General features: G+C 40.6%; 1 protein-coding gene across 1 annotated transcript in view; it reads right to left on the bottom strand.

The window, feature by feature from the left end:
* Positions 1 to 18,926, bottom strand: part of DNTT (DNA nucleotidylexotransferase) — a 150,048-nt gene that overhangs the window by 92,578 nt on the left and 38,544 nt on the right. The window contains exons 4-5 of the mRNA XM_007053018.3: positions 5,958 to 6,128; positions 4,416 to 4,487 (exon numbers count right to left, since the gene is read on the bottom strand). Of these exons, the coding sequence (XP_007053080.2) occupies positions 4,416 to 4,487; positions 5,958 to 6,128 (243 nt within the window). The remainder of the gene's footprint in view (positions 1 to 4,415; positions 4,488 to 5,957; positions 6,129 to 18,926) is intronic.

The raw sequence follows: 18,926 nt of genomic DNA, 5'->3' as shown, positions 1-18,926 counted from the left end.
GGATCCTGGGAACTACAGGCCAGTCAGCCTCACCTCAGTCCCTGGAAAAATCATGGAGCAGGTCCTCAAAGAATCAATCCTGAAGCACTTAGAGGAGAGGAAAGTGATCAGGAACAGTCAGCATGGATTCACCAAGGGAAGGTCATGCCTGACTAATCTAATCGCCTTTTATGATGAGATTACTGGTTCTGTGGATGAAGGGAAAGCAGTGGATGTATTGTTTCTTGACTTTAGCAAAGCTTTTGACACGGTCTCCCACAGCATTCTTGTCAGCAAGTTAAGGACGTATGGGCTGGATGAATGCACTATAAGGTGGGTAGAAAGCTGGCTAGATTGTCGGGCACAACGGGTAGTGATCAATGGCTCCATGTCTAGTTGGCAGCCGGTGTCAAGTGGAGTGCCCCAGGGGTCGGTCCTGGGGCCCGTTTTGTTCAATATCTTCATAAATGATCTGGAGGATGGTGTGGATTGCACTCTGAGCAAATTTGCGGATGATACTAAACTGGGAGGAGTGGTAGATACGCTGGAGGGGAGGGATAGGATACAGAAGGACCTAGACAAATTGGAGGATTGGGCCAAAAGAAATCTGATGAGGTTCAATAAGGATAAGTGCAGGGTCCTGCACTTAGGATGGAAGAATCCAATGCACCGCTACAGACTAGGGACCGAATGGCTAGGCAGCAGTTCTGCGGAAAAGGACCTAGGGGTGACAGTGGACGAGAAGCTGGATATGAGTCAGCAGTGTGCCCTTGTTGCCAAGAAGGCCAATGGCATTTTGGGATGTATAAGTAGGGGCATAGCGAGCAGATCGAGGGACGTGATCGTTCCCCTCTATTCGACACTGGTGAGGCCTCATCTGGAGTACTGTGTCCAGTTTTGGGCCCCACACTACAAGAAGGATGTGGATAAATTGGAAAGAGTCCAGCGAAGGGCAACAAAAATGATTAGGGGTCTAGAGCACATGACTTATGAGGAGAGGCTGAGGGAGCTGGGATTGTTTAGTCTGCAGAAGAGAAGAATGAGGGGGGATTTGATAGCTGCTTTCAACTACCTGAAAGGGGGTTCCAAAGAGGATGGCTCTAGACTGTTCTCAATGGTAGCAGATGACAGAACGAGGAGTAATGGTCTCAAGTTGCAATGGGGGAGGTTTAGATTGGATATTAGGAAAAACTTTTTCACTAAGAGGGTGGTGAAACACTGGAATGCGTTACCTAGGGAGGTGGTAGAATCTCCTTCCTTAGAGGTTTTTAAGGTCAGGCTTGACAAAGCCCTGGCTGGGATGATTTAACTGGGACTTGGTCCTGCTTTGAGCAGGGGGTTGGACTAGATGACCTTCTGGGGTCCCTTCCAACCCTGATATTCTATGATTATATGATCATCAAGGCAGAACTACAAAAACAAGTTAGACCAGCTTGTAGGTCTAACTAGAGTATCTGATTTTTCAAGGTACATGCTGAATATTTTCCATTTATAAATCAGTGTTCTCGGTTTGTCTATTTATGCTAATTCTGCCATTTAACCCTTTGTTTTCTGCTCCCAGTTTAAGCCAATATACTCTTTTACTACAAACCAGACAGTTATATCAAGATGCTCAAAGAAACCTACATTTATACATAACAGTAAGATGCACAAGAGAAACATGTCTTATGACTTTGTTGTGCCACTTACAACATCAAGATTTGTATCAGCCATTCCTGAGTAAGGCCTGTAAATCTATAAATAAGGCAAGGAATTTTAGTATGTTTCACTTCCATCCATTGCTAAGTAATTTTGTACATCAATTTTGTTTCAAGAAAAGAATGTAGAGCAAAATGTCTAAAATATAAGCAATATTCAGTCGCTCAATCTCTCAGATGGATTGTGATATGAAAGTGGAGAGAAAATCTCCATGTTTTTCCCAAAGAATATGTTCTTCATCCTCACTTTGTCAATATTGTATCTCTGAGCGATTTCATTGCACATTCATAGATTTGATGACTACACATTTTTTTCTTTCCATTGAATCTACAACCTTTGAATTCAGACCATGCTAATTTTATCTGGTGTTTTTTTCTAATAGATTAATTCTTTGGAAGTAATTAAGATAAAGAAAAGGGAAGGATGGAAACCTGGATAATTTTAAATAGGAATTACCCTACATGTTGTATATAATGGATAAGATTACCTATTCTTTGTTTGGAACATGGGTGTTTGTAAGGGAATATGATTACATTTTCAATCTCATTTTAAAAAATCATTTAGATTCTTATCTTTTAACATTTTTGCTAGTGCTGCATTTTCAAAAGAATCTGTTACTGGTTATAGAATGATTCAAAGAAACTTTATTAATGCTTAGCAATGGTTAGAGATCAGTAGTAAATGGACTCTATTGTCAGTGAAGGAAAACAAAATTAACTTTTATTCTCTACAAACTGCAGTTCTTTAGCATTCACTGAAGTTAGAGCCATGAAGTTCACTGCCTAAGGGTCTCTTGGGTTATAAATATTCCATTTTCACTATTGTATATCTGGTCAGTACTGAGCTTCTGTTGGTAAAAGTCATTGTACATTTACTCCCACTATACCACAGTTTATTTCAGTATTGACAATAATTAATGTCAATAAAATGCATTGTCGTTCATATTGGGTACAGCTAAACACGTGCTGTACAGTCTGAGTTGCCCAAAGAATAACCATATAACGTTGTTGCAATTTGGTAACTAAAAAAAAATCATATTTATATATTGCTTGGTTTGTTAGTAATTAAAAAACCCATAGCATGATAGGTAGCCTTTTGGCTTAGTGTGCACTAGTATTCACCTCTGCAGACCTCACTTAAAATACAGGCTTCAGTCACACAAATTTTGGCCAGGAGCTTTGTAGTCTTATCCTACTTCTCAGTGGACATGTGCATGCATCACAAAACTACCACACAGGTTGGAATCATTCAGAATGATAGTCTGTGTGCAAGAGAGGGCCAGCATTACAGTTATAGTGGGGTTGCAGGGCAGGATTGAGGTACATTGGCAGAGCAGTGCAGGCTGGGAAGTTTGCACAGCAGCTCACTCTCTCACTGGCCATAGTCCTTCAAACAGGACTACATTAACACAAACTGGGAACTTTTTAGTTCGCACCCTCAGCACCCACACTGGCGAGTCACAGTGCAGCAATTTAGTGTACACTGCTGTAGTTCAAACTACAGTGGAGTAGTGCAGACATAGCCAAGTTAAAGAATCACTCTTTTCAATCTCTCCTCAAATGAGACTTTAATCATTCTCTCCACCCTTTTCTGGACAAATGCAATAAGATCTTTATTCAGTATATTAAGGGTATGTCTACACTGCAGCTGGCCCGGGCCATCTGACTCCGGCTCAGAGAACTCAGGCTACGGGACTGTTAAATTGTGGTGTAAACAGTTGGGCTTGGGCTGGAGCCCAAACTCTAGGACCCTGTGAGGTGGGAGGTTCCCGTGGGTCGAGTTGCAGCCCAATTCCAAACATCTAAACCACAATTAAACAGCCCCGCAACCTGAGCCTTGCAAGCCTGAGTCAGCTGGCATGGGCCAGCTGTCGGTGTCTAATTGCAGTGTAGACATAACCTATGTGACCAGTATTGGCCCCAGACAGCTTATCTTCTTCAACTGTGTCCTTATATCATCACCTTAACTAGAACAACGTTTTTAGCAACAAGCTAAGGTGGGTGTTAGCAAAAAAACACTCTACCCCTTGTTTATACTATATGATACCAAAGGGTGCTATGCGTGGAAAGACACACCCATCAAATTAAAATTTTCTCAGAGATAAAATACTGAAATAGAGAGCCTCTCTGGTGGAGAATGTACTGAAAGTTCACTAAATGGGAACTGTTCTACTACCTCATCTGATTCTGATCTACTTTTTATTCAAGCTGAATGGTCATGTACTTCTGAATCTAGAAGTAGCCTGCTAACAAAGCCTTCCCTCCACCCGTGCCTCCTCTCCCTGTGAGGCATGTTTCAGCAGAATGAAAGATAGATCTTAGTCATCACCCTCAACTTGACATTTTTATAAGATCAGAATAAGGCTGTGCTGTGCCATAACCATGACTAATGAACCAAAAATACATTGGGTTAAGCCTAAGGCAAAAAAGGGGGTATATTACATCAATTTTGGGGAGAAAATTACCCTTTAATTGAAGTTCAATAGTAAATTACATTGCATCACATTAATTAGAAGATGAAGGGTAACTGATTCAAAATTATTCTCTTACTCTATCAGTCTCTATTTTTAAGTGCTGCTCTTTCACTGAATTAAACAAAATTCAGTACTTCTAGTGCTCCTTTATTATAAAGTCTAACTAAATACTTAGACATAGTAAATGAGAACCCAAGACCTCATGAAAAAAGTGATCACACACTTTTAAGCAACTACAACAAAACTAAGACTAAAATATACTTACTTTAAATGATTGGTATCGTTCATCAGTTAACATGTCGTTAGCTCTAGAACTCTCTCCTTCTTCAATAATCTCCTGTACATACAGTAATAGGTTACTTTTTACTCTGAAATTATTTAACTGTAATATAATAGTCCAGTGGGAACTCTTATCAGCAGAGAGAGCGAGCACGAGAGAGAGAGAGCACCCTTGTTTTATTCCTAAAGGACCAAATCCTGCAATCCTTACTTAAGCAAAACTTCCATTAACTCAAGAATGGAGTAAAGATTTGGTCCACAAAAAATACTCCACATTATTCGCAATTGGGCATCAAGTTATTCCCCAATTGTCTATCAGATTGCAATTATTTCACATGCACAAAAAACTTATGCTCAAATAAATTGGTTAGTCTCTTAGGTGCCACAAGTACTCCTTTTCATTGAGCTGTTCTGAAAATCATATTTTCAGCATTTGATAGTTTATTACAAACAAACCCAGAAGCACTGTGGCAATAGAGATATCTATATTTTTTTCTCAGTGTAAAAAAAAAAAAAAAAAAAAAACTTCATTCCATTGTGCTGGAGATCTGAATTGAATTCCCAGTCCTCAGGCCAGCAGAGACTAAGAGCATTGTAGCGGCAATATTCTCAACCCATGAAGGAAAGGGGAAAAGGGAAACAGAGTGAATCACAACGTTCAGCAGTGACCTCTCTGGATAACTACAGCATTCTGCTCTATTGTCTCCTGAAATAATAGTGGCTGAGACATGGGGTCCTGAAAGGGCCAAAAACTAAAGCCATGAAAAATGTAGGAGATTCGCAAGGCTCCAACAAGAATGTGGAGTTTGCCCCTCACCTGGATGAAAGGCTTTTCTGTAAGTAGGAAAGAGGAAGAAATTAACACTAAGGCCCAGATTGACAAAAGTATTTAGGTATCAGTGGGATTTAGGCACCAAAGTACTTCTGTGAATCTGTGCCTAAATTACTAAAATATGTACAGGTTTTGCCAAAACAATATTTTCAATAAAGCATTAAACTAACAAAATGATGTTGCCAAGTACTGTGCAGAACAAGTCATATATGAAGAGGTATTAAGTCATTTAAATGAGAGAATGTATTTTAAAGCAACACGCTATACATGGTATCTCATTATTTATCCTTGAATTGCCTTAATTCATTAGGAATGGTTCTGTGACAGGTAATGTTTATTGTAAATTTAAGGAATGCACAAAAAGTCAGATCATTATAAAAGATACACAGAAGTCACTGAAAGAAAAGGAATATTTGTGGCACCTCAGAGACTAACAAATTTATTTGAGCATAAGCTTTCGTGAGCTACAGCTCACTTCATAGGATGCATGCAGTGGAAAATACAGTGGGGAGATTTTATATACACAGATAACATGAAACAGTGGGTATTAACTTACACACTGTAACGAATATAACATAACTTTGTTTCTCCTGTATTAGAGTTATCCCCACTAACAAACATCTTGACCCCCTTTGGCCCCTAAAAAAATTAGAGCTGTAAAAGAAACATCTAGCAGGGAATTCACTGTATCATTACCTCAATGACATTTCTGATTTCACCTCCCATGCAGGGCAGTCCTTCTAGATCTTCCATTCTGACTACAGTAAATGGAAGGAATTTCAGCACAGAGGCTGCTCTCATAAATGCAAGGCAAGGTACTTCATTTTCTCTGAACTCGTAATTTTCAGCCAGTATCTCAAAAGCATCCTGGGGTAAAAAACAAAAAACAACCAAATTAATAAAAGCTGAAATATTCTATACGCCCCTTAGAAAGCTTAGAGTTTGCAAACTGATTCACAGATTATTTCTTTCTTCTTTGGAACAGAAACAGTAAAGCTGGTTGGAAACGTTTTGAAAGAACCATTTTCTGTTGGAATGTGCAGTTCTACCAAAATCAAAAACACTTCATGAAAATGGCAATTTTGTAAAAATTTCATTGAGGAGAATAAAAGAAAGGTCTGACGATGACAAAAATGTCCTATTTTGACGTTTTTAAAACCAAACAGTTTGACATTTTGTATAAATTTTTATTTTGCATAATATTATATTATATAATATAAAATAAAAGTTAAAACAAAGTGTTTTGATCCAAGACTAATTTTAACATTTTCCTTCACAGAGAATTTTGAAGTGTTTGGGTTTCATTCCAATTCTGAGAGAAGCCGAATTTCAAAATCCTTGACTAAATGGAATTTCTGTCCTCCACACAGCTCTAACCCACAGGGAATGACCTACAGGCACATATTTTCATATGTGTGCTTAAAAAGCAACCTGACAGTGAACTGCCATCTGGTACTTGAGTACCAGAGATAATTTAACCACCTCCATGTATTTAAGAAAATGCTCCAGAGCCTGAGAAGGTGAAATAGCTTCTGCAAGTTTTCGAAATTTGCCCAAATGTACTTTATTCAGCATGTCATGCCATGACATCTTTGTTTCTCAGATACAATCAAAGAAAAGTATGTGGCAGGCCCAGCAGCCCCAAGAGTTTGTTCTCTTCTTTCAACTTGCAGCCATGTTTCTAGTCAGCAAGCTCAAGAAACAGCATTTGCCTGTCCCCTCAACTTTTCAGCCTATATAAAGGGAAAAGGGCATTCTTTGACTCTTCACTTATCCTTGGCTTGGTTTATTGAAGCTCCTGCACTCACAAGCTGCTTGACAGGGCAGTGATATTTACTATCCACATGTCATGTGCAGAGCTTTGGGGAAAAAACACAACAAATATCTTTACTTCTTTAAAAATAGCAAAATTCTTTGAAAAATGAAATGCAAGGACCAGATCCCAAGATGGTTCAGAAGGCATTTGTTTGTAATCTTTTCTAATGTAGCACTTCTAAGTTTCAAGTTTCTCATGGGAGACTTCAATCACCTTGATATCTGCTGGGAGAGCAATACAGCGGTGCACAGACAATTTCCTGGTGCAAGTGCTGGAGGAACCAACTAGGGGCAGACCTCTTCTTGACCTGCTGCTCACAAACTGGGAAGAATTAGTAGGGGAAGCAAAAGTGGATGGGAACCTGGGAGGCAGTGACCATGAGATGGTCGAGTTCAGGATCCTGACACAAGGAAGAAAGGAGAGCAGCAGAATATGGACCTTGGACTTCAGAAAAGCAAACTTTGACTCCCTTAGGGAACTGATGGGCAGGATCCCCTGGGAGAATAACATGAGGGGGAAAGGAGTCCAGGAGAGCTGGCTGTCTTTTAAAGAATCCTTATTGAGATTACAGGAACAAACCATCCCGATGTGTAGAAAGAATAATAAATATGGCAGGCGACCAGCTTGGCTTAACGGTGAAATCCCTGCTGATCTTAAACACAAAAAAGAAGCTTACAAGAAGTGAAAGATTGGACAAATGACCAGGGAGGAGTATAAAAATATTGCCCAGGCATGCAGGAGTGAAATCAGGAAGCCCAAATCATACTTGGAGTTGCAGCTAGCAAGAGATGTTAAGAGTAACAAGAAGGGTTTCTCAGGTATGTTAGCAATAAGAAGAAAGTCAAGGAAAGTGTGGGCCCCTTACTGAATGAGGGAGGCAACCTAGTGACAGAGGATGTGGAAAAAGCTAATGTACTCAATGCTTTTTTTTTTTTTTTTTTTGCCTCTGTCTTCACGAACAAGGTCAGCTCCCAGACTGCTGCACTGGGCAGCACAGCATGGGGAGCATGTGACCAGTCCTTTTGTGGAGAAAAGTGGTTCGGGACTATTTAGAAAAGCTGGACGAGCACAAGTCCATGGGGCCGGATGAGCTGCATCCAAGAATGCTAAAGGAGTTGGCAGACGTGATTGCAGAGCCATTGGCCATTATCTCTGAAAACTCATGGCGACCGGGGGAGGTCCCGGACAACTGGAAAAAGGCTAATGTAGTGCCCATCTTTAAAAAAGGGAAGGAGGAAGATCCAGGGAACTACAGGCCAGTCAGCCTCACCTCAGTCCCTAGAAAAATCATGGAGCAGGTCCTCAAGGAATCAATTCTGAAGCACTTAGAGGAGAGGAAAGTGATCAGGAACAGTCAGCATGGATTTACCAAGGGCAAGTCATGCCTGACTAACCTAATTGCCTTCTATGACAAGATAACTGGCTGTGTGGATGAGGGGAAAGCAGTGGACGTGTTATTCCTTGACTCCCACAGTATTCTTGCCAGCAAGTTAAAGAAGTACGAGCTGGATGAATGGACTATAAGGTGGATAGAAAGCTGGCTAGATTGTCGGGCTCAACAGGTAGTGACCAATGGCTCCATGTCTAGTTGGCAGCTGGTATCAAGCGGAGTGCCCCAAGGGTTGGTCCTCGGGCCGGTTTTGTTCAATATCTTCATTAATGATCTGGAGGATGGCGTGGACTGCACCTCAGCAAGTTTGCAGATGACACTAAACTGGGAGGAGAGGTAGATAAGCTGGAGGGTAGGGATAGGATACAGAGGGACCCAGACAAATTAGAGGATTGGGCCAAAAGAAATCTGATGAGGTTCAACAAGGACAAGTGCAGAGTCCTGCACTCAGGATGGAAGAATCCTATGCACCGCTACAGACTAGGGACTGAATGGCTAGGCAACAGGTCTACAGAAAAGGATCTAGGGGTTACAGTGGACGAAAAGCTGGATATGAGTCAACAGTGTGCCCTTGTTGCCAAGAAGACTAATGGCATTTTGGGCTGTATAAGTAGGGGCATTGCCAGCAGATCGAGGGACGTGATCGTTCCCCTCTATTCGACATTGGTGAGGCCTCATCTAGAGTACTGTGTCCAGTTTTGGGCCCCACACTACAAGGATGTGAAAAAATTGGAAAGCGTCCAGCAGAGGGCAACAAAAATGATTAGGGGACTGGAACACATGACTTGTGAGGAGAAGCTGAGGGAACTGAGATTGTTTAGTCTGTGGAAGAGAAGAATGAGGGGGGATTTGATAGCTGCTTTCAACTACCTGAAAGGGGGTTCCAAAGAGGATGGATCTAGACTGTTCTCAGTGGTAGCAGATGACAGAACAAGGAGTAATGGTCTCAAGTTGCAGTGGGGGATGTTTACGTTGGATATTAGGAAAAACTTTTTCACTAGGAGGGTGGTGAAGCACTGGAATGCGTTACCTAGGGAAGTGGTGGAAACTTCTTCCTTAGAGGTTTTTAAGGTCAGGCTTGACAAAGCCCTGGCTAGTATGATTTAGTTGGGGATTTGTCCTGCTTTGAGCAGGGGGTTGGACTAGATGGCCTACTGAGGTCCCTTCCAACCCTGATATTCTATTATTCTATGACAGGAAGGGGTTGGAGAGAAACAGGGAGTGGATGAAGCCTGGACCCCAGCCTCCACAGCCTGGCAGCCACTAGAACTAAATGAGTTAAAAAGAAAGTAAACACCCAATGAGGGCTGAAATAAACTTCCTTCCCTGGGACCAAGGAGATGTGGGCGGCAGATGGGAAGCAGGACTGGAATTCTGAGTCAGGACGTCCCTTATAGTGCCACACTACTCTTTTTTTCACAGGGCTGATCATAAAGGGTCAGTCTGGACCTTTGTTAGTGTATAGGTGTTATACCAATAAAATAAAAACCAGCAGGATCTTATTAAAGGGGAAAAGGCAAAATACCACATTTATTGTGAATACAGAAAGAATCATAGTAAGCAGTTAGTTATAGCTATAACATTCCATTCAATCTCATATTTATTCACACATTCATTCATGCACACACACACAGGTTCTGCAAGGTTGTTATCATAGTTACCAGCCTTAGAGTTGCTCATGCCAAGCCACTGGCCAGGTGGCCTGGACATGAGGAGGGAGCAGGGCCTTGTCAGATGCTCATCTGATGCTCCTGGAAGTTGGTTTGCAGAATCAGACCCCAAAGTTCTCACTTTCTAGAGTCCATTTTTATAGGAGTTTTTTTCCTATGCCAGTCTATGGGAATTGCTTCATCATGCTGTTGCTGAACCAATCAGCAGATAGCACATTCCTGATGGCTCCGTGCTGCCAGATGTTATCTTGTTCTTTGGTTCTCCCATTCTTGAGGCTGTTGGGTGGATTCCAGTCTGCCCTCCGGGGGTCCTCTGGTTATTTCCACTTGACACCTTCTTCAGCCGATGGATACTGGATTCTTAGGCTGGCACCTCCCTGATCATTCAGTTATTATCCACACCAAGCATCCATCCACATACATCCTCTATCTCTATTTTAATCACAATTGTTAATACAACAAAAGGGCGGGGAGTCTCTGGGTGCTGTTTCTGTTGTTACAGAGTATTGCTTTGAGTCTCTCTCTGTGTGAAATGCTTTGAGAACAGACTCTGTCTTAGAATGTACTAACGCAATTAGCAGCTTGCAAGTTTCACACATAGAGGGAGAGAAACAGTACCAAAAACCAGGAGACCTCTTAATTAGTAATACCCTGGAATTTAAACTATGGGGAATCAAACTCATTTGTGATTTTAATACAGAATTTCTTTAATATGATCCAACAAAGGTATGGTGAGACTAGAGCAAGTGTAATACAGGCAGAGTGAGCCAAAGACCAGAGCAGATACAGCAGTTGATGTTACCTAGAGGGAAGACTACCCGGCTCTGACTGAGCAGTGTCTCTCTTTTTCTCCTTTAATATTTGAGGGCTTGTTGGGTATGTTTCAGGGTTAGATTTAAATTTATTTTTAATTAATGTAATTTATTTATTTATTAATTAGATCTTAGAGTTTGATTTGTTTTAATTTTAGATTATGTTATTCCTTAAAATATATTAGAGACAAAAATTAAGTTCAAGCATAATGACTTGTACATCTTAAATTCTACCTGCTTAATATTTCCAGACATACTGTGCCTGGTCCCAACCCCACTGATTTACAGCATGATAAATCCTGTAGCATTAATCTTAATTTACACCAGTGTAAAGGAACAGAATTTGGCCCACTATATTGAAAGGGCACAGTTCAATTTAAAAAAATTAAAGTTTTTTTTAAATGTCCTTAGCTGGGTTCTAATAATCTAGTTTATTAAAACTGAAATAATTTTTCAAAATTAATTTAATTTTTGCAATGAATATTGATTACATTTCAATCAGCTTGGACAATGAAAATAGGCCAGTTAGAATACCATAGTATTAGGGTTGTAAACAATGCAGGGATGTGTTTAAAGTGAAAGAAAACAACTGTTTTCATTAAAATCTTTTTTAAAAGGTGTGAAATATTTCTATTGACTTCAGAATTTGTGAAACATCATTTTTAACAAAACGTAAATGTTAAGAGACACCTTTTATTGAATAAAAGCTTTTTTTCTTTTGCCTTGCTTTTTCTACATTCTCATCCTGAAGTGCTCTGTTCCTCTCTGTTCATTGAACACCTGTTCACCTTTTCTGACTTGGAGTCTATTATGGCAGATGTTTTGCTAGGCAGTACATTCTGATTTAGGAATATTTGCTTTACTATCTCTAGTTTTTTTTTCTGTCCTTTCATTTAATCAGGAATTGGTTTCACTCCAATTAGACCCAATCACGGATTCATAGATAATAAGGCCAGAAGAGACCATACTGATTATCTTGTCTGACCTCCTGTATAATACAGGACTTCACTGAAATAGTCTCCATGTTCAAGCCATAAATAGTTTTGTGTAGTGTCCAGCCTCCACCACTTGCATTAAATGAAATGATGATCTAATTCAGGAGAGGACCACTTGGAACTGTTCTGCCTTCTTTTCCTTCTCTGGACACAAGAGGATCCCAACCAAATTGATTTATCTTCCAAGCTCCAGTCATGCATTCGGTTGTCTATGATTGGGCCTACATGCTCATACATAGTCTGTGGAAGTCATTGGGGTTCTGTATGGGCATAAAGGTTCCATCTGTATGCAAGATCAGGACCCAAGACCTTTTGTTCCATCAGTAGATCATGTTTAACCTTATTATAGATACATGTCACTGATTCTATCACTAAGCAAAACTATATGAAGCGTATTGTAGCCTTTGTGTGTGTCTTATATGCTGAATTGAATGTTAACATTCTGCCTCCTTTCCTGCAGTCTTCTTTACATAGCTAACAGCATTCTCACACAATAGGTCCAGAACCAGTTCCCTCGAGTCTCTCATGGTTTCCTCTATTGTTTTCAAGCACAAGCTTCTTATAACACAAACTCATCAGGGCATCATCTTGTTACAAAGAATTGTTTGTTATATATCTTTTCTGCAGGGTAACCTTATTCCTTGCTCTCCCCAACGCTTAGTCACCTTTAATCCATCTCAATAGAGGAATCCTATTTCTAGCTATATATTTATTTACCAGCTCCTGCTACCAGACTAATAAGTGTTGCACTCTTCTGTTTTCAGAGCATCTCATGAAAGACCTCTTGAGATAGGGAGCCGTTTAGGAAGATGTTTGATTTGGTAGCCTCTCTAGCTATTTATACTCAGTTAACCCTTGGGTATAAAAATTCACAGGGAGGGAAGATGGTTTTTTTTCTGAGAGAAGACTGTCTATTAAAGCAATCCACAAAATCATAGGTTCTCATTAGCCTTCTCTAAAGCTGTAAAGCTAATTTCTAATTATAGAAATAGATTCATTCATTACACTTTCATTCATTCATTTGCCTTATTTTTTAAAATATTCAATTTCTTAATGTATTCATTTCTTTATATATGTTTTTAACAAGTGTGTGCAAATTATACATGATTTTTAAAGGAAACTATAGACAGCAACAGAAAACTAACTTAGAAAAGGAGACACATCCCATTTGTGCACACCAAAGGATGGGAGGTCACACTCCACAGAGATTCACCCAGTTATTGTAGAGGAAGGCATATATAGCACCTTCACACACCAGTGCAGTATGGCAGCCAGAGGGAGATTTATCCCAAACTGGGGTGAGGTGGCCAGGATGTGTTTTCATTATACTGGCTGGAAAACAAGAATTCTGTTTCATGAAAAATGTTGTTTTGGGATGAGAGAGGGAGAGAGAATTAGCTAATAACTTGGTGATTGCAGCATTAATGTGGGATGTGGTAAATCCAGTTCAGGTCCTTGACCAAATCAAGCAGAGCACCCCACTTAAAACTCTTCTATCAGTGTTGAATAAATGTTCATTGGGAAGTTTTCTAACATCCAGGAGGGAATTTCTCATCAAAACCAGAGAGAGCCCCACCCTAGAATAGCCCAGTGATTAGGATATTGACCTGGATGTGACAGATCCCAGTGCAAATCTCTGTTAAAAATCAAGCAGAGTAGGGACTTGAACCTGGGTCTTCTATAGGAGTGCCCTAATCTGTAGGCTATTGGCTATTCTTGGTTAATTTTCTCTCACCAGGAAGTGCATCCTGGACCTGAGAAACCTTCCCAACAAAACTTCTCTTTTAAACAATACATTTCAGTTAAAAGTTTTGGTTTTGATGAATCAACAGTTCCCAGCAAAACAGTTTTGTTAAAAGTTCCAAACCAGCTCTAATTTCAACCACTAGTTTCACACCAGGAGAAAAGAGTTTTAACCTCTTCTGGGAGCTCCATGACAGGCCATGGATTCAGTGCATCATTAGCAAAACCTCTCGTCAGCCAACCATAACCATTTTACAGTTTTGCTAGCTGCCTGCAGGCCCTTGGGTGGAAGAAGGCCATGAAATAGGGGTATAACGCCATTGCAACCTCTCTCTAGGTGGAGTTTCTATGGCAGGGAGCCTGTTGTGAACGAGATCAAAGGAGTTTCTGCCAATACTTTCTCTTACTTGGTTTAAACTACAAAACAAAGTGGTAAACTAACAAAAAAAAAATTCAGAACTAACCCTAAACAATAGTGCAATTATGACCTTTTAGTGGCAGAAAGTGGAAGGGGTTAGGTAAAGTAACTTTGATTTAAGCTGGTCTCTCTGTCTGTCACCTAGGGCAGAATCTTGCCCTTTTTCCTACAAATACATCAGTTGGCCAAGAATGGACCTTAAATTTGAGGGTTGCACTGGTTGGGAAACTAGCCACTGTGAGGCAGGGTATTACAGTATTGCCACCACCAACCATTCAAAACTCACGCCTCAGGCCCCAGAAAGTTATGAATTTGGCTTAAAAATCATGAGATTAAAAAAATACATTTGTGCTTTTTTTTTAATTTGCCCTCTTTAGGATACACTCATTTCACATCTTCAGTCTTTTTCCTCAGCTATGAGAGCTAAGACTTAGAGCTAGTAGAAAAATTTCTACCAAAACAGTTTCAGAAGAAAATTGAGTTTTTGACTAAATGAAAATTTTTGTGGAGAGTGTTTCCTTGTTTTGACAAAAAGTCAAAAATTTCCATTAATAAAATAACCTATCTTACAGCCAGCCCTACTAAAATCCTACTATTTTATTTTTAATGAAAGCTGAGAGTATCATGTAATCACTTAACTGAAGGACCAGGGCTTTAAGAAAAACAAGTATCTTGAAACTCACAATAAAATCACAAGAATTGGCAACACTGGAATTGTCATGTTGGGAATAGGCAGGGGCAAAGAGAACACAGAGGCAAGTGGAGTTTCAGTGTTTTATTACAGGTAACTCAGCAGTGATGTAGATAGCACTGCTTCCAGATGTAGTGAGATGTTCCAGATTAATCCCTGAAGTGCTGTCCAAATGGGACTGTCCAACAGTCAGGCAACTGTGGAAAGACACAAACGGAAAAGTTAAAATAGCGCTCAGCTTCAGCAGCCGATTCAGAGCCAAAAATAATATGCCAGGGAATTATTTACCTGTTAAGATGGGTTTAACTCCCCCACAAAGATGTTCATTCTCAAAGGCTGCAATGATCACCAAACATGTGATCTTACAAAAATGGAATAGTACACTCAGAATAGAGCAGTGAATTCGGATCTGTCTGAATTAGCTGTCAAGGAAAGAATATGTTATCACTGTAGATAGCACTTATATGAATTTGAAGAAATTGGGATCTCATTTCTAGATACATTTGGATAAAGATGTTGAGATGGCTCAAAGAATGAGAGCGCTCCATTCCACCTAACCCCTTCCCTCCCCCTCCACAATCATCTCCTTCCTTCCTCTCCTTATTCGTGTATGTCTTCCATTTTATTATTTTTATGCAAACCCTCATACTATGCCTATATAGTGTCATCTGGTTTTGTATTGCCTGGTCTTGCAGCTTTGACAAGGTTGAAAATTGCATGATTCCATAATTCTACTGGACAGGCTGTGAAATGTGCAGTATTTGGAAACATAGATAGTAAAAAACAAAACACCACCACCACCACTTACAAAAAGCAAAGAAAAAAGGACGAGAGAAAAGTCTGCAGTGATACCGAAAGAGACAGCGTATCTTTGAGGATAAAACAGGTTTCCTTGTTCTTGTAAAATTGCTTGTTCAGTGTTAAAAGGGATTTTTTCTCCCATTCTTCACCAAATGACAGTCACCGCTCCAGCAAGGACAGTTTAGTAGTAAGAGATTATGGTCCAGATTATGGTGACATTATCAGGCTCCTACCCCACTCCCATTTTGTTATTCTCAGTACAGCCTGTGCACTTTAACACTCCAGAATAAAGTTTACAGAAAGCCTCTGCTGGTGAGGGACTTTTTTTTTTGTGGATGGTTGGCCCCAGCAGGTTTACGCAGAGAACAGAACCTAAAGGTATGGCTTCCTGCCTGCTTGTGAAGGTAAAGTAGACAGAGATATAGGTAGAAAACAATTTCAGCAGGTAATTGCTATCATCACTGTAATCATGTTCCTATTATGCCTCTGGCATTTAGGGCAGTGACAAAGCTCCTCCACTCCTGTCTGTTTCTGACGAGTCTTTCAATGGTTTCCCAGCTGTGTCCCAGGTTTTTCAGCTTGGCTTCCACAGCTCTTCGCCATGTTGTTTTTGGACAGCCTTGTTTTCTCTTGCCTTCAGGTATTCATTTTATTGCTACTCTGGTGATGGAATCAGTTTCCATCTGAAACACATGATCGATCCATCTCCAATGCCTCCTGGCAATGATGGTACTCAGATCCTCTTGGCTGCACTGTGTCGATAGATTTTGATTTGAGATTGTTCTGGGCCAAAAGATATGGAGGATTTTTCTGAGACAGGTTGTGTGGAATGAAGACAGTTTGGGCATGTCGTACTTTCTCATTCCCCAGCATTCTGCACTATAAAATAGAGTTGAAAGTACGTAGCTCTGATAAATCTTGAGTTTGCATCTTGCGTGCTCCAATGATTCCCAGAGTCTGTGTTGGTGGGGGCTTTTTGCTCCTGGTAGGTTCAACCATGCTGGATTGGTCTGTGGGGAGGGGCCAGACAAAACAGACACCCTGGTCCTCCAGGTTGGGGGTCAGGCACAGAGCTAACGACCCTGTCTCATAAAAAACAAAATATGTTATGGATACAGCGATGGAGAAATTGACCATTACTGTGTGTGATGGCCTTCAGGAGTCAATGACCTGTATGACTGCTAGTGGTGAAAGCTGAAAGGAAGCCACTGGCATGAAGACTTGGCTCAACACTAAGACAAAACTGTTCTCTGATGTCCGTGCCTTGTCGTGGATGGACAGCTTGCGTAATTGCTATACAGTAAGTAATAATGATACATACCTGGCCTTTGCAGCTCCCTGTAGGAGGCCCCATGGTCCGACAACAACCTGCCCCATGAAGCAGCAAAGTGACAGGAAAGGAGCAGTAAAGGAGGGTCTTTGAGGCATGGCTAGAGAGGCCTCACAGCAGTTCAAGCAGCCAATCAGGACCCAGCAGGCTCAGAAAAAAGGAGCTGCAGGGCCTGAGAGGTCAGTTCCTGGTTGGGACTGGAGGGGCCAGGAAGGGTGCTCCTCTCTGGCCAAAAGAGCCTAAGGGATGACCCGTTTGGTTCTAGCTGGATTTGCTTAAGTTGGGTTTGCAGGCAGAGAGAGGACCTACGAAACTGAACCTTAAAGTAAAGGGTGAAGCTAAAAGGGGCCAAGTAGGAAGAGACCTGGGAGGAAGCAGCAATGAACTGAAATCAAGCAGTGTGTAGCTACTGTTTGCTGGGTACCAACCCAGGAACCCTATATAGTGGGTGGGCCAAAGTTCCCCTATCAGTCACAGTGGCATAAACTTCAAGAGTGGGGGATCAGGCTTATTTGAGAGTCCAAACAAAGGGCTGGATTTAAAGGGCCTAGAGCTGGGGCTGAAGACCCTAGTAAGGGCAAGAGAACTGTTCGTTTATTGGATTCTGTTACCCTGGAAGGGATTCATTTGGACTTTGTGACTTGGCTGGAGGGCCAAGCCACTAAAGACATACCAATGTCAGCTGGCAGCCTGCAGGACACACCGGGAGTCTGAAAAAAAAACAAAAACTGCAGCACCACACCTAGCCACCAAAAGGCACTTAGATGTGAGTGCCCACATTGCAATGACTAAAAGAGTCTTCTTCCTCATTTGACTTATGAAGTCTAAGGATATTTCTTTTCACTCCAGATAGCAAGCTCTCACCTGAACACTTAAATAGATGCATTTTCCACAGAAATTCAAGTTGAGCTGGCATCAGCTATTATGATAAATGTATCTATATATAATACAATAGCACTGCTATTTTAAGTAGGTAGTTACTGCTTTGTGCTTGGGGTAGACAGATCTTGGAAAAGCTGTTTCACTACCTTTATTTAAGAAGACAATCAAATGTAACATTTTAGTCCGGGGTTGTTGACAGTCAACGAGAAAAGATTATCAAAGCACTTTCCATCTAGTTTGCATTATTCAGTGTTTCCCTGCCTTTGCAGAGCTCATTAAGCCCTTTTTAATAAACTATTAAACTAGTGTTGAATATGCATTATTCTCTGTATAAAATATTGCCTGCAAATACTGCAATTAATTATAGAGCTGTCTTCTTACATTAAACTAGTTTTGACTTTTTTTAAAGAATTGTTCTACTTTTTAAATAAGCAACTTATTTCCAAGAATAGTAGCTCCCTGTTCAGTACCATAGGTCTGCACTGGATAATATTCTGCGGAGGTGCGGTCGGGGGGAAGGTACATGAAACAGTTCTGAATTAACAGATTTTAATTTTCTTAAATTGAATCAAAAGAAGCTTGCAGCCTAGTAGGATATCACTGATGAAATCTGTGTGCAGTGATATAATCAGGAAAATGTTACTGGCCACTGACCAATTCTAAACCTTCAGGGCTTCTTAACTTAAAAGGCTGATGTATCCTACTCTGCTTATTGATGAAAAACAATACAGCTTGATTGTTTAAATGAAAATAGTTTAGTGGAAAACCAAATTTCTAGAGATCTCTAACAGATTTAAGAGTTTCATCATCTCCAGGGTATTCTCCAGAGGATGAGGCTTTAATTAAATGTGAAAGAAAGCTGGGCAAAATTTCAGCTCTTCACTTTCTGAAATGCTTTCATTGCAAAATTTCCTTTTCTTGCCCAGTCCTCTGTCTAGCACATGCTGGTGACATGAGTAAAATTCAGATGCTGCAAGAATGTTGCTGCAAGTGTATTTCACTTTCAGGACCAACTCTGCTCTGACACAAAAGCGCACAAATTTCATTGTGCTAAGTGAAAAGGTATGGGGGGGGGGTGTATTGGGGAGAAGCTTTGAAGTTTAGTTAAAACTAATAA

Source organism: Chelonia mydas, chromosome 7 (assembly GCF_015237465.2).
Source record: "Chelonia mydas isolate rCheMyd1 chromosome 7, rCheMyd1.pri.v2, whole genome shotgun sequence".
NCBI lineage: Eukaryota > Metazoa > Chordata > Testudines > Cheloniidae > Chelonia > Chelonia mydas.
This window is presented reverse-complemented; position numbering and strand designations above follow the sequence as displayed.